We start from the raw sequence: 14392 nt of genomic DNA, 5'->3' as shown, positions 1-14392 counted from the left end.
ACTTAGTGTAAGTTGCGGGATCTTGTATTACGGAACGAGTAAAGAGACTTGCCGGTAAAGGAGATTGAAAGAGGTATGCGGATACTGACGATCGAATCTCGGGCAAGTAACATACCGAAGGACAAAGGGAATGACATACGGGATTATACGAATCCTTGGCACTGAGGTTCAAACGATAAGATCTTCGTAGAATATGTAGGATCCAATATGGGCATCCAGGTCCCGCTATTGGATATTGACCGAGGAGTCTCTCGGGTCATGTCTACATAGTTCTCGAACCCGCAGGGTCTGCACACTTAAGGTTCGACGTTGTTTTATGCGTATTTGAGTTATATGGTTGGTTACCGAATGTTGTTCGGAGTCCCGGATGAGATCACGGACGTCACGAGGGTTTCCGGAATGGTCCGGAAACGAAGATTGATATATAGGATGACCTCATTTGATTACCGGAAGGTTTTCGGAGTTACCGGGAATGTGCCGGGAATGACGAATGGGTTCCGGGAGTTCACCGGAGGGGGGCAACCCACTCCGGGGAAGCCCATAGGTATTTGTGGGGTCACACCAGCCCTTAGTGGGCTGGTGAGACAGCCCACCAAATCCTATGCGCCAAGGAAGAGAAAATATCAAAGGAAAGGAAAAAAAAAGAGAGGTGGGAAAGGGGAAGGACTCCCTCCCACCAAACCAAGTAGGACTCGGTTTGGGGGGGGGAGAGTCCTCCCCCCTGGCTCGGCCGACCCCTTGGGGTTCCCTTGGACCCCAAGGCAAGGTCCCCCTCCCTCCTCCTATATATATGGGGCTTTTAGGGCAGATTTGAGACGACTTTCTCACGGCTGCCCGACCACATACCTCCATAGTTTTTCCTCTAGATCGCGTTTCTGCGGAGCTCGGGCGGAGCCCTGCTGAGACGAGATCATCACCAACCTCCGGAGCGCCGTCACGCTGCCGGAGAACTCTTCTACCTCTCCGTCTCTCTTGCTGGATCAAGAAGGCCGAGATCATCGTCGAGCTGTACGTGTGCTGAACGCGGAGGTGCCGTCCGTTCGGTACTAGATCGTGGGACTGATCGCGGGATTGTTCGCGGGGCGGATCGAGGGACGTGAGGACGTTCCACTACATCAACCGCGATCTCTAATCGCTTCTGCTGTACGATCTACAAGGGTACGTAGATCACTCATCCCCTCTCGTAGATGGAGATCACCATGATAGGTCTTCGTGCGCGTAGGAAAATTTTTGTTTCCCATGCGACGTTCCCCAACAACTCCTACACTAAAACCCACAAACCACTGTACTTCTAGAGCATTTGAATTGAGCTACACTAGCCGTGAGAGATGACAAGATGAAGTAGCTAACCTTTTAGAACACTTGTGTAGTTGGTGCACCGTCAAACCTAGACAAATATTAAGGAAAATGGAGCTCGGAGGTCGAGCTTGGAGAGGAGAAAGCTTAAGTGTGGCTCGGGCATTTCATCGAACACCTCATGTGCATGCATAGAAGGGTGGCAACAAGAGCATGGCATGCACACTGCTAGGCCAAAAAACAGAGGAGAGGGTGGGCAGGGTGCGGGTATATATATGCATCTCTTTGGTCCCGGTTGGTGGCCAGAACCGGGACTAATGCTCCGCGGTACGCCATGTGTCAGTCGTTGGATTTTTAGTCCCGATTTTTGGCACGAACAGGGACTAATGCATCGAACCAAACCGAGAGTATTACCCCGCGAGGCCCTGGCAGCTCGAACCGGGACTAATGTCTGGCATTGGTCTCGGTTTTACTTGGACTCGAGGCTAAAGTGATTTAGGCTTCGGCCGAAAGCCTCATTTTTTATTAATGACCCGATTATATAATCTATCTTTATAATACAGATTATTATAACCAATTATGGTTTCAAACAGGCTCTAAAACATGCACGAAGGAAGATAACTAAGCAAAGTTTGTTGCCAAAAAATAATAATCTGATATTTTATTTAGTGTTAATGTTTATAAAGGAGCATTTGAACTGGATTAGAAGGATACCTTTGACGTGTTTCTTTGTTTGGCACACTCTCGGTTGAAATAGTACTGGATTACATTACAAGAGAGACCCACACCGTCACCTCAATCTCGTGCAACCATTGTCATCCAGGCCTAAATATATTTATGAAATAATGTTAGATCTTGATTGTGCACAATACTCTCATATATGCACCCTCCTAAAGATCTACATATATTTTTTGCGTTCCTTTATACTAATACTTATTTCAGCTAAGGATCTAAATACTTAATTATGGGTGAATACTAAACGTTTAATAGCTTGACCAACTACGAAGGTTGGCCATTCTCGGCCTGTTGGGGAGTATGTGATATTTGTGTTTCTACAGGACTTCTTTGGTTCTTCGGGCAGTGATTTGCTACACATATTAAGGTTTTGAGGTTTTCTCCTTTACATTGACGACTCCTCAATGGTGCTTCTACAAGATTCTAGGTTTAAAAAAATTGTCCCAATGAAACGGAGATTTAGAGGTTGCCAAGAGTTATGTTCACGGCGCGATGTCGGTGGATCTAGGATGAAGAAATCTTTACCACCCCAAAATTTGAATGTTTGTTTCAGTTTTTGTAAGGGTTCATCGCTCGTCTCACGCCGGCAGCAGACCGACCTCGTTTCGTGCCCGGCAACAGGACCAGTCTCGTCTCGTGCCCGACAACAGGACCGGTCGATAGCGCCATGTCGCAGACCGCCCAGGCGTGTGAAAGGCGGGTCCTTTTCGCTCATACCTGTGGTGGGGTAGCAGTGGCTCTCGGGTGAGGTGGTGTCCAGGTCTGGGTTGTCGGGGCGGCGGCCCTGATGGTGGTGCCGCGGTGCTCATGGGCAGAGCACATGACTAGGTGTTGTCCGGTGCCCATCGCCGTGTGGGCGGCGTGGTCGCCGGGGTGTGGCGTCCGGTGGTGAGTGTTGGACGGGATGAAAACCTGATCCATCTTCGGACGGGCCGACGACGGCGTGGCACGCTCTCTTTTTGAAGGCGTCGTCGCGGCTCTCATTACTCGTCGTGTTACTCCAGGGAAAACTCTGATCCTTGGGTCGGGCGACGGCGATATTCTAGTGTCGTAACCTTTCTAAAGGTGCCTTCTTGGAGCAAGCGGTTCGTCACATGCGGCTTCATCTCTTCGCGATGACGTGTTCACGGTTGAGAACTCCGATTGTTATTGCAGTGCTAGGGGTAGTGTTGCCACGCTCAGCGCCTATGTATCCCGTCCTGGGTGTGTGCGTGTGTTATGATGGCGTCCTATGTATCCCGTCCTGGGTGTGTGCGTGTGTTATGATGGCGTCCGTTTGTACAGGATGATCGATGTTGGTTGTTTTATTTGTAAAGCGGGGCGAAAGCCTTTTTGTGTAATATGTGGTATTTGGCCTTTTAGCAAGCAAAACAATTAAAACTAAGTAGCACACAAGAATAAAACTAACGAAAGCGAACCCGAGAGATTGCCTGATGAAGCTGGAGACCGGAGGAGGCGGGAACTCCCCACTCACACAGCACAGTGATCACTAGCTTGTATTGCATGGAGAGGCCCATCAATCGTGGAGATTCCCCGGTTGCTGCGAGAACTGAAAAAAAGGGGGAATGCATGATGCATGAACCAGATAGACAGCTAGGGAGCAGAGCGCGCACACTCACTAGGGTTGCATGGAGCAAGAAGAAACAATAATGCATCCTTTCCGTCCGGCTTTACTTGGGCCCCAACTAACTGGCCTACGCTAGCCAGCTCTACTCCCCTCTCCTCCCTGTGCTTTCTGTGCAGCACCAAACCGTATATAAAAGACCGGTACAACTCCCATCTCCGAACCAACCCAGCCATCGAACACAACACAACACAAGCTGAGCTACAAGGGGTAGCTTAATTCCTCTCAACATCTGATCACCTTCTCGTTAGATTAGATTGCTAGCTAGATTGACTCGTTTGATAGATACAAAGATACAAGGATTCATTTCTGATTAATAGCGATGGAGAAGGTGATGATGAGCAGGAAGCCGGGTGACTGGAGTTGCAGGTCGTGCCAGTACCTCAACTTCTGCAAACGCGACGCTTGCCAGCGGTGCGGCGAGGCAAAGCTGGGTGCTGAGCGGGCGGATTACGCGGCCATGAGCGGGAGCTGGGAAGTCAAGCCCGGCGATTGGTACTGCGGCTGCTGCGGCGTCAACAACTACGCCAATCGCGCCAGCTGCTTCAAGTGCGGCGCCGCAAAGACAGACTCCGCCGTCGTGGCGCAGAACTGGGGGTTCAACGCCTCCGGACAGACAGGCTGGAAGGCTGGCGACTGGATCTGCCCGAGGTTAGTCTGTCTATCAACCTCCTACACTAATCGGTTATGATTCACTCCACTACCTAGCTAGATTAAGCTTTCCAAGGAATGCAGCTAGCTGCAGATCTGCATGCATGCATGCATGCTATGCATGGAGCAGCCGTCAGCTTAGCGAAATTAAATACTCCGTCGGTTCCTAAATATAAGACCTTTTAGATATGACACTATGAACTATATACAGATGCACATAGATATTTTTAAAATGTAGATTCATTCATTTTGCTACGTATGTAGTCTCCTAATGTAATCTCTAAAATGTCTTATATTTTAAAACGAAGGGAGTAGTGATTAATTCACACTGACATGAACTAGAGAGAAAAAACACCTATACTTTGTACGAATGCTGTTTAATTAGTGTGGGAGTAGTTTACACTAACGAATAGTCGTATGTATTGTTCTAGGTACGTGCGTGCTAACGACGTGTTTTGACGATGCAGACTGGATTGTAACGTGCAAAACTATGCCAACAGAACCGAGTGCTTCCGCTGCAATGCGCCCAAATCATACTATGGTAAGCTCATCTCGTGTGACTTCAATACATCCCACGGCACATTTAGACTTTTTCTTTTTGCGACGAGGGCACATACTGACACCTTTTCTTTTTGCGATGATGGCGCGCGCGCGCGCACACACACACACGCGCACACACACACACACATACATATATATATATATACACACCTGAGAGTGACAAACTGGTGTACTGCCCTATGTGATCTCGTTTAATCCAATTCTTTTATTTACTTTCTTTGCAGGTTAAGAAGACAGGCTTGGAAAGAAAATTGAAAAACGGAAGCATTATTGGAGAAAAGAACAATCACGAGCCCTCAAGGATTTTTCCTTTTTTTCTCCTATAGAAAAACCTTGGCCAACCGAGAGTTAGTCATGTGGACGAGCGGTAAAACGCCGGTCAGAAAAGGGAGATAAGTGCCACAAACGTGTACTGTGCGCGTGTGTTTGGCTCCGGACCAATATCCGATTTTTCCTTTTTCAGTAGAAGAAATAATTGGATACATGAAAGAGAAAATTTCAGTTAAGCTTCATCTGTGCACCAACTTTTGAGTGAGCTCCTGTGCTGCATGCATGCCTCCGCATATGTTGATCGGTGAGATTAATTATTCCTAATCAGTAGACTGTTGCTGCATGCAGTTCCAGTCGCCAATATCTATCCATATATAGATGCCTTGCTTGTGCCTGCTCATTGCTTACGGCATATGCAAAGCGGGAATGCAGCCAGGGAGCACAGAGGCGACAGCGAATTCGCTCAGCCACAAGCGAATGTTTCTTCGAAAACCTTTAGCCGCCGCGCGCGCGAGATAGAGAGATTCCTCATGCAATCATGGCCCTGCTTTACTCGAAAAAGCGAGACGATCGAGATGCACAGGATTATTACCACTTCAGTCTCAAATGCCACGCCAGCACCACATACATACTCATAGACTACATATGTATGTGTGTGTGTGTGTATATATACATACATACATACATACATGTGGACACACTGCTGCATGCACTAATAATAGTAGAATAGAAGAGGAAAAGGAAATTAATAGCTTGGTATGTTAGTGGACAAATGGGTGTAATTCGAAAACACATTGAAATTGATCATATGTGAAAATATATTACTATATGCAAAAAGTAAAGATTTGTCAGGATCTTTCTTCCATGAGTTTACAAGTACAATGAGTAGTTAATTAGTTTTTCACTAACATGTTTATATATGTAAAGTAATGGTCGAAGTTGCACGCTGTAAAACATGTTTACAGCTATAACATCATGGACGGTGTGCCTGTGTGTGAGCACATCTTCAGAAGTGTGTGGGGGCGAGAGAGCGAGAGGAAGGGGGGTCACCAAGGATCAGAATATATGCCATGGTATTCTCTATTGCTTAGTGTTTGCCTGCACAGGTTTTGGTTTGCTGGTCTTTGACCTCTTGTCCTTGGTAGTGGTGACTTGCATACCCTGAGTAAAGCGAAGCAGATTGTGTGTGTGTGTGTGTGTTTCATATTGTCTCTTGAATTGTGCAGGGCCTGCAAACAGCCTGAACCATTTGCTCACTCATCATGCGCACCTTTTTACAGAACTCCTCCACAACAATAATCAGATTCGATGGAATAACACTGGCAGGACCACAGAGCTAACCAGGTCAAATGGTAGCATCATCACTGACGATACCGTTGTTACATGCTCCGGCATCCAAATAGCAATGAAATATGAATTCAACGTTCTCCGGAATGGATGAATACATCGCAGACTTTGAAATGGTGCAGCGGTAGCATGGTGTTTCACCAGATTATGGAGGAACTGCACCGTTTGTAATGAGGATGCAAAACCTGAACATTGTGATATTCACTTCTTAATTCATTATCTGTAAAACGAAAAGCTAGGGTGCTGCTTCGGTGCAGTTTAGATTCCACGATGTCTTCATTTGCTCTATCTGCAACCTGATCCAGCAAAACATCACATCAGCTATTTTGATTTCTAGATTCTTTTTGGAATTTTCTCTTGAGGAGCCATGCAACAGAAAAGAAAAGAAAAATACAGATCCAAATTTGGGAACGAAGCCAACCTCGAGTTGACTTACAAGCCAGTGTTGGGGCTCTAGGACCAGGGTATCTAAGGCCGCCTGCCTGCGGCCCAGGGCACGGTGCGTGCTGTAGTCCCGGGAATGCTCCCGGCCAAGGCTCAGGAGTCCGACCCTCGCGAGGTGCTGATCATTGAAGGTTGCCGTGGACCGGCTGGGTTCCCCTCGAGGCCGTTGCCCCTAAGGCCCGCATCAAGAAGCTGCCTCCCGACGTCGCCCCCGTGGGACGGGATTACGAACGGTGGCCTGCCTGGGTCTTATGATCCAACGTCCTCACGTGGGTGAAGTGAGGCATGCTGCAAGGCACAAGGGTCAGTGCTAGCAGGCACGGACAAAGGAACTTTCCCCTTTGGTGTTAAGGAAGCCGAGGCAGCCCGCGGGTACCGAAAGCAACCCCCAAAGGTTTCCTGATCGGTGGAAGAGGTCCAAGGCTGAGGGCTCGGCAGGACAGAGGTCACCTCCGAGCCCATCGGCGCATCATGGTGAAGGGCTTTTGCACGCGAAGACCACCTTTGTGAGGACAGGCCGCAGTCCTGTATCCTTTCGAAATGGCCGTTGTGGCGACACTTCTCGCCAAGTGTGTTTTTTGGGGGGGGGGGGGGGGGGGGGAAGAGGACCAAGGCCAGTATAAAAGATAGGCCTGAACTGTGTAGCAGGTAGTCCCACCGTCTCCGTTAGGGCAAGAACCCACCTTTGTACTCGTCTTCCACCTCAAGCAATCGAAACAAGCAGGAGTAGGGTTTTACACCGCAAGGTGGCCCGAACCTGGGTAAACTGCTCGTGTGTACTTGTTCACTTTCCTTAGCTCGAGCCATCGGAGAGTTGTAGTGAAATTGTGAGGTAGAACAGGGTAGGAGAGCGAGCACACCCGAGAGTTTGAACATTTCTTGGTCTGTGGGGCCCCGATTCCGACATTTGGTGCACCACATAGTGGTGCAAAGCCGTTCTTCAGCTCCCGTTTCGCCTCCGGCTTCACACACCCTATGGACGACGCTCGCCATGTGCGCGCTGAGCATAGAGATGGGCGGGTTGTCGTGACTGCGCCTGCGGGGCGGGGTGCCCGACGTCACTTCGCCGAGGCCACAACCACTGACCCCGCCACCTGCGAGAAACCAACTTCCTCCGTGCACCCCTTCGTGCAGCGTGAGGTCCGCACCGCCACGGCTTCCTCCTCCAACGCCGTCTTGAACGGGTGGACGCGCAAGTGGCGCCACATAAGGCGCGTGAGCTGCTTCGCTACCGCCTGGCACACGCTGGCTACGACGCGTGGTTGGGACGCATCATCGAGCTCGTCCCCGCTGCCGGAGAGGCCCATGCTCCTTCACGCTCGCTCCGCCCCCTCCGTCCCGTGATTGAGAGGAGGCTCAGGGAGCCCCGTCGCCTCCTCCCGCACGCGGCGACCATACCGAGCCCAGGCGCGGCACGCACCCGGGTAAGCCGCCTCACAAACCACCACCGCACGCCGAAGAAGAAGGGAACAGCTGCCAGATCATCCTACGTGAGCCTCCGCTGGACGCGTGCGTGGCCTCGAGCAGCAGCGTCAGCGCCTGGACCGGGTCCACTACAAGGAATATGCCAATACACGACGCTATATTTTCGTCGCTACATCGTCACGGTTTTTAGTTTACGACGATCTCACAACGAAAAACCAAGCGTCGAAAACGGAGCGTCAGAAATGAACAGCACCGACGTTTTGATCGAAATCGTCGTAACTTCTACGACGATTCCTTGATCGTCGTAACCTTTACGACGATCCTAAATCGTCGTTGACAATATAACCCAGTCCTACGTGGCAAAGTTACGACGAAATCAAGACATCATAGTTGAAATCAGCCCAACCCATTTCAATTTATCACATGGGCTGGTTTTATTTTTTTGGGCTTTTTCTTATTGGGCTTCTTTTTGGGCCTTAGCCTATTTACAACCACTTTAGTATTTTTTTTCGAATTTTTTTGTTTCATTATAATTTGGGCCCTGCCCTTTTAATGCCCAAATACATTTGATCCAGTTTCAGTTTTGGGCTTTTGAATTTTAGTTTTGTGTGTAGGTCCCACTTGTCATGTTCTTCTCATAATTTGTCCCATATGTCAAGAAGTTCTGGTCAGGTTTTCATTTCACACATTCTCAAATGGCATACGATATGAATATTTCAAATAGAGCAGAAAGGACATGTGAAATTCATCAAATTAACACGAAGGTAGTATATTACAATTTTTCCAATCTATTACAAAGCAGATATGTCTATTATTACAATATATAATATACATTCTTGGATAAGTAGAGCTTCACACAATTGGCTTCAAGGCTTCGCACTTCAACTTTCTTAGGCCTGGAGGTCCTGTAGAAGAAACAACCATATTTGTAAGAGCTACAAGATACAGATCAAGAATAGAAACAAGGCACAAAAACAAGCAATCCATGGCGGAAACCTTGAAGCGACAAACGTTTCTAAACTCAGATGAGAGAAGTTTGAGTCTAGCCAATTAAACCAACAACCACTGATGTAACCTCTAAAGATGGACTGAACAATAACAATACAAAAAATGACAGCTAAATTATGAAGAGTCCTAAAATTGACCCCTTTTGGCCTTAATTAATTTTGTGAAGCTGAAATGATTAATCTAAAGTAAGATATACCGGTATGTAGGCAGAAAATGTAGTTGAATGACCCATACTTGAATAACTCAAAAAAGAAGGCATCATCAAATACTATAGTAATTATTATTGGACATGATATAGTAAGGTACTCTCACTGGTTAAGGTACTCTGCAGCACACGTACGTCGTACCAAAGTATGCGTCCAGACAGTACAAACAAACCGGATAGATACAAGCTGTACATACCAACACTAGAACCTTCAAACGAATAGACCTAAATCACAGCCACAAAACATTCACAAATCCGATGCCTCATCACAGATCGCCTCTAAAACCCTATATAATATGCATTCTTGGATAAGTAGACCTAAAGCATCTGGATGGAAAACTAGAAAACTTATAAACTTTTAAAGAAAAGCTCATTTTAGCAACAGTTAGCTATATATAGTAGAGAAAAACCTATTTATTTTGGCAACAGGTTTATAAAGACATTCTTAATACGTTGAAGCTTCGAAGCATATGTGTCATAGTAGAGCAAAACCTGTTTATTATCAAATGGGGGCATGTTGATTGAAAACTTACTGTCAGTAAATTCAGCTTTTGCTGCTCCCTTCTCCAGACTGTACTGAAGGGAGCCAATGGTGAGACTAATAGCAGGAATCAACATTAGTCTCCTTCTTTCTACATCAGGAAAACAAGAACCAAGCATCAGAGCCTACAGGTAGCAAAAGAAGAAATTAATCCTACTGTATCACGTCAACATTTGACCATTTGAAGCAAAAGAAAACTGGGCGCTGATTGTATTAGTTAAAAGAAAAATAAAAATATATTAAACCATATATTGGAAGCAAGAGAAATCTAAGACCAAATATTTTGATTGTCTACATCGAACTGGAAGTCATATGTGCTAGACCAAGACATATCTGCATCAATCCCCGAATTAATTCTTCTCTTCATTAATAAAAAATATTGACCATGTTTCCAATTATTAATCAGAAAAAGTATGAAACTGATGTTATATGTATCAATCCCATATATATTCCATGTCACAAATAACAAATCTGAAGAAATATGCATTCCATTGGTACATGAAGCAACACCATGGAGATTCTAGCTCTACTACTAGAGGCTAGTAAGATATAGCTGATGTTGAGGAACTCGGAATTGACTTTGCTTTCACGAATATGGACACGAAAATATATCAAATAACGGAGTAACTAACTAAGTAAACTTCAAAACTTATTTAATGAATACTAATTATGAAAAAAAATGCAATGCCTAAACTTTGTACAAGTTTAGAGCAAAACTAGATCATGCATATATATTACAGATACGGGTGGTAATGACGAAACTTTTATTGCTGCTTGTGTAGATTTTCACCAGAATCTAGCATATTCATGTGATTGATGCTCGAAACTTTAACACATAGTACAATTAATAAAGGGACATACTATAACATAGCCATACATCCAATCTCCTCGTTACAGTATGAATCTAATACTATGTGCAGAAAATTGTCGATGCGATAATCCTTTAGGAGGAGGTACACATACCATGAAATACAAGAAGGGATATATAAATAATATTGGCAAACCTACAATAAAGAGGAATTAGGATAACGAGATCGAGCCCCAAATCACCTGCTGCTGATTTGCGGCGCCGACGGTCCCAGGGCGATGAAATGCCTCAGCAGCAACACAACAGTGAACTGCACGGGCAAAGAACAATTCAGACAGAGTTCAAGCCCATTCGTACCAAAGTTCTGAACCTTGCATTATGGTTCAAAGTCTCGGTCAGGGGTGTACCGTCACCGTCACCGACCGGCACCAGGCAGCACTTCTGCCGGCGGTGCTCGCGCACTCGGCGTAGGCCTGGTCGCCGGCGACCGCGTCGAGCCCGATCAACGGGGCATCCTCCGATGCCTCGTAGTCCAGCCTTGGGACCTCCAGGCTCCCTCTGCACCACGAACATCAGGCTAACGTGTGAAGGTGATGACATGATTCAATATTTGACTCATTTGCAAGGCTGCAGGAGTGCAGGACACGGCTGTACAGATGTGAAAATGGAGGGCATCTTTCTTATCTGCCATCTCATGGGGAGAATAATCAGGACAAGATGTGAAGGTGGTTGGCACGCGGTGTACAACATGGCTTGCAAAACAGCTAGACCGAATCCACGTACCAGTCGGCGGTTCTGTCGATGATCATTTGTTTATCGCCCTGGTGACCGTCGGAGCATGGTGGAGATCCAGTTCTCGGAGACCTTGTGGTGGATCTTGGTGGTGATGTCCTTCCACAGGCCCGGCATCACCTGCTGCTGGAACAACGACAGCGCGTACACCATTAATTAAATGATACTGATTAATTAGTTTTCCCTTCCACAGGCCCGGCATCACCTGCTACTTGGTGTACTCGATAGCCCAAAGGTTGGCGTAGATGTATGTGGGCTTGACGCCGGTGAATCCAGCAGCCTTGGCCAGTTTCTCCAAGTCCCTGAGGTACCTTTCCTTGCCACCCGGGCTGTAGGCCAGCAGGCAGACGTCGATGCTGATCAACCCCTGCGCGCTGTTAATGGTCGCGTCGGGCTTGGGCGCCTTGGCCGGCAGGATGCACTCCACGTTGATCACCTTGCCATGGTCGGGCAATGCGTCGTAACAGTTCTTGAGCAGCTTGGCACATTCCTAGTCGCTAAAGCAGTTGAGGATCCACTTGATGAGGATGGCGTCGCCGCTAGAGGGCACACTCTCGAACATGTCGCCGCTGACGTGCTCCACCCCAGGGTAAGGCTGCGCGTCCGAGATTATGTGGGGCAGGTCAAAGTTGATCCCCTTGATGCCCGAGTACTTGGTGGTGATGGCGTGGATGACGGCGCCGAGGCCGCCGGCGACGTCCACGAGGGTGCCGATGCCCTCGAATCCATGGTACAGCTCGAGCAGCTTCTTGGCGATGATGACGGAGTGCTGCTCCATGGCCTCGTTGAAGACGCGGTTGAAGCGAGGATCCGTGGCGGCATGCTCAAACCACGACGCACCGAACACCCTAGTGAAGGCACTGCCGCCCTCTAGGACCGCCTCCTTCATGTGGCAGGTCGGTCAAGTGGTGGGAGGGGAGAGGCTGGGAGCGACGCCCACCATGACCGATGACAACACGACGAGGTATGAGGGAGCAACGCGGGGTGGTGGGTGGCGGCGCCGATGTGGGGAAGGGATTGGATCGGGGAGCTGGAGAGGAAGGAGCTCGGGAGGAAGGGAGGAAGCAGAAGAGAGGAAGAAGGGAGGCGGGGGGGGGGGGGGTGGATGAAAAATGCGAGGAGGACAAAACTAGGGTTTCATCTACAGAGTAGAGGGCTCCCGTTGGATCCGGGATCATCCAACGGTCCTTAATGCATGATCCGCGTGACATCCTCATGGGCCAATCAGAATGGAGTAAAATACTATGAATACGCTATGACCATCTAAATTGGTTGTAATTAACTGAAAATAAGTTCTTTTTCAGAAAAACATTTTCTATTTTCGAGTGACAAATATGGTTTTCTGTGAAGGACCTTGTTGACACCTGATTTTTTCATGGAAGAAACACATTATTAAGATGTATTCAAATGAATTTTTCATTTTCTTTGGACAAAAAAATCATTTTCCATCTTTCGAGTGCTCAAAATGAGTTTTCCAGTTCATGACAGGATCCATGGAGTGGTACACGGTCCGAGATCTGAGACACGGAGGGGAGGGGAGGAGGAGGGCGCGGTCCGTACCTGGAGGGCGGTGCAGTCGTGGGCGAGCTTGTAGCCCTTGTAGAGGAAGTAGCCGCCGCCGGCGGCCGCGCCAGCGAAGAAGGAGGCCAGCCTCACCCGCACCTTGAACCCCATCCTCCTCCGCCGCCTCCGCCTGTGGTCGCTCGTTCCCCTTTCTTTTGTGGAGGATCGTGGAGGGGACGCAGCCGGAGTAGTTGGGGAGATTCAGCTGGAAGCAGGTCAAATTTGAACTACAACTCTTTGATAGATTGGTCTTTAATTTTCCCAAAAATCATTTCTAGGTACATAATTATCTATTTAATCATGGAAACACCAAAATATTTGCAAGAATCAAGCCCTAGCTACGAACGGTCATACCCACCGTTTGAACCGCATTTTGAAACACGCATGAAAAATTCTAAAAAAAATCAAAAAATTGAAAAACCTTCACATTGTGTCATTATATGTGACCAACTTACCAGGAAAAATAATAAAGTTGTAATATGGCAATTATTTAAAAAAAGTGTTCTCATGAATGGGCTATCGTGTGTGAAGATTCATGGCTTTCAAGCCAAATGATCAATCTTATGGCCACATTCATGGCATAGTTTGTTTAAATGAACTAATATTATGCACAATGTTCCTTAAGGAAGTTTTCATTTTCCTTGTATGAAAAATTCATTTTCCATTTTTCAAGTGCCCAAAATGAGTTTTTTTGTGAAGGACCTACCGTATATTTGTAGCAAAATTAGACCAAATCATTTTTCTAACATACTAGGACATATTTAATGTACAATTGATCAAATGGTTGGGTGTTAAAGACTTTTATCGACCTCTCGTGAAAAAGAAAAAATTTCGTTGAATCAGCTGAAAATGGGTCAAATTTGTACTGCAACTACATTATAGTTTGATGTTTATTTTTTCTAAAAATCATTTCTAGGTACACAAGTATCTATTTAATCATAGAAGCATCAAAATATTTCCAAGATTCAATCACTAGGTAGGAACGGTCATACCCGCTGTTTTGACCGCGTTTTAAAATGATCATGAATAATTCGAAACAAATTCAAAAAAATGGAAAACCATTGCATTGTGTCATTATATGTGACAAAGTTACCAGTAAAAATAATAAACTAGTAATACGAC

General features: G+C 46.9%; 1 protein-coding gene and 1 pseudogene across 2 annotated transcripts; one reads left to right on the top strand and one right to left on the bottom strand.

The window, feature by feature from the left end:
- The first annotated feature begins 3823 nt into the window (after positions 1-3823).
- LOC123439908 (zinc finger Ran-binding domain-containing protein 2-like) lies at positions 3824-5375 on the top strand. 2 transcript variants are annotated; one of them, XM_045116528.1, is made up of 3 exons: positions 3824-4306; positions 4774-4847; positions 5092-5375. In XM_045116528.1, exons 1-3 carry the CDS (start codon positions 3978-3980, stop codon positions 5094-5096), a joined length of 408 nt encoding a protein of 135 aa, XP_044972463.1. In that variant the 5' UTR covers positions 3824-3977; the 3' UTR covers positions 5097-5375. The 2 variants fall into 2 exon arrangements, with proteins under 2 accessions (XP_044972463.1, XP_044972464.1); XM_045116529.1 differs by lacking the exon at positions 5092-5375 and having other exon boundaries at positions 3831-4306; positions 4738-4823.
- Positions 5376-11915: 6540 nt separating this feature from the next.
- On the bottom strand, positions 11916-12596 carry LOC123439907 (annotated as a pseudogene).
- Between the last annotated feature and the right edge of the window lie 1796 nt (positions 12597-14392).

The sequence above is a fragment of the Hordeum vulgare genome, chromosome 3H (genome assembly GCF_904849725.1).
Source record: "Hordeum vulgare subsp. vulgare chromosome 3H, MorexV3_pseudomolecules_assembly, whole genome shotgun sequence".
Classification (NCBI taxonomy): Eukaryota; Viridiplantae; Streptophyta; class Magnoliopsida; order Poales; family Poaceae; genus Hordeum; species Hordeum vulgare.
This window is presented reverse-complemented; position numbering and strand designations above follow the sequence as displayed.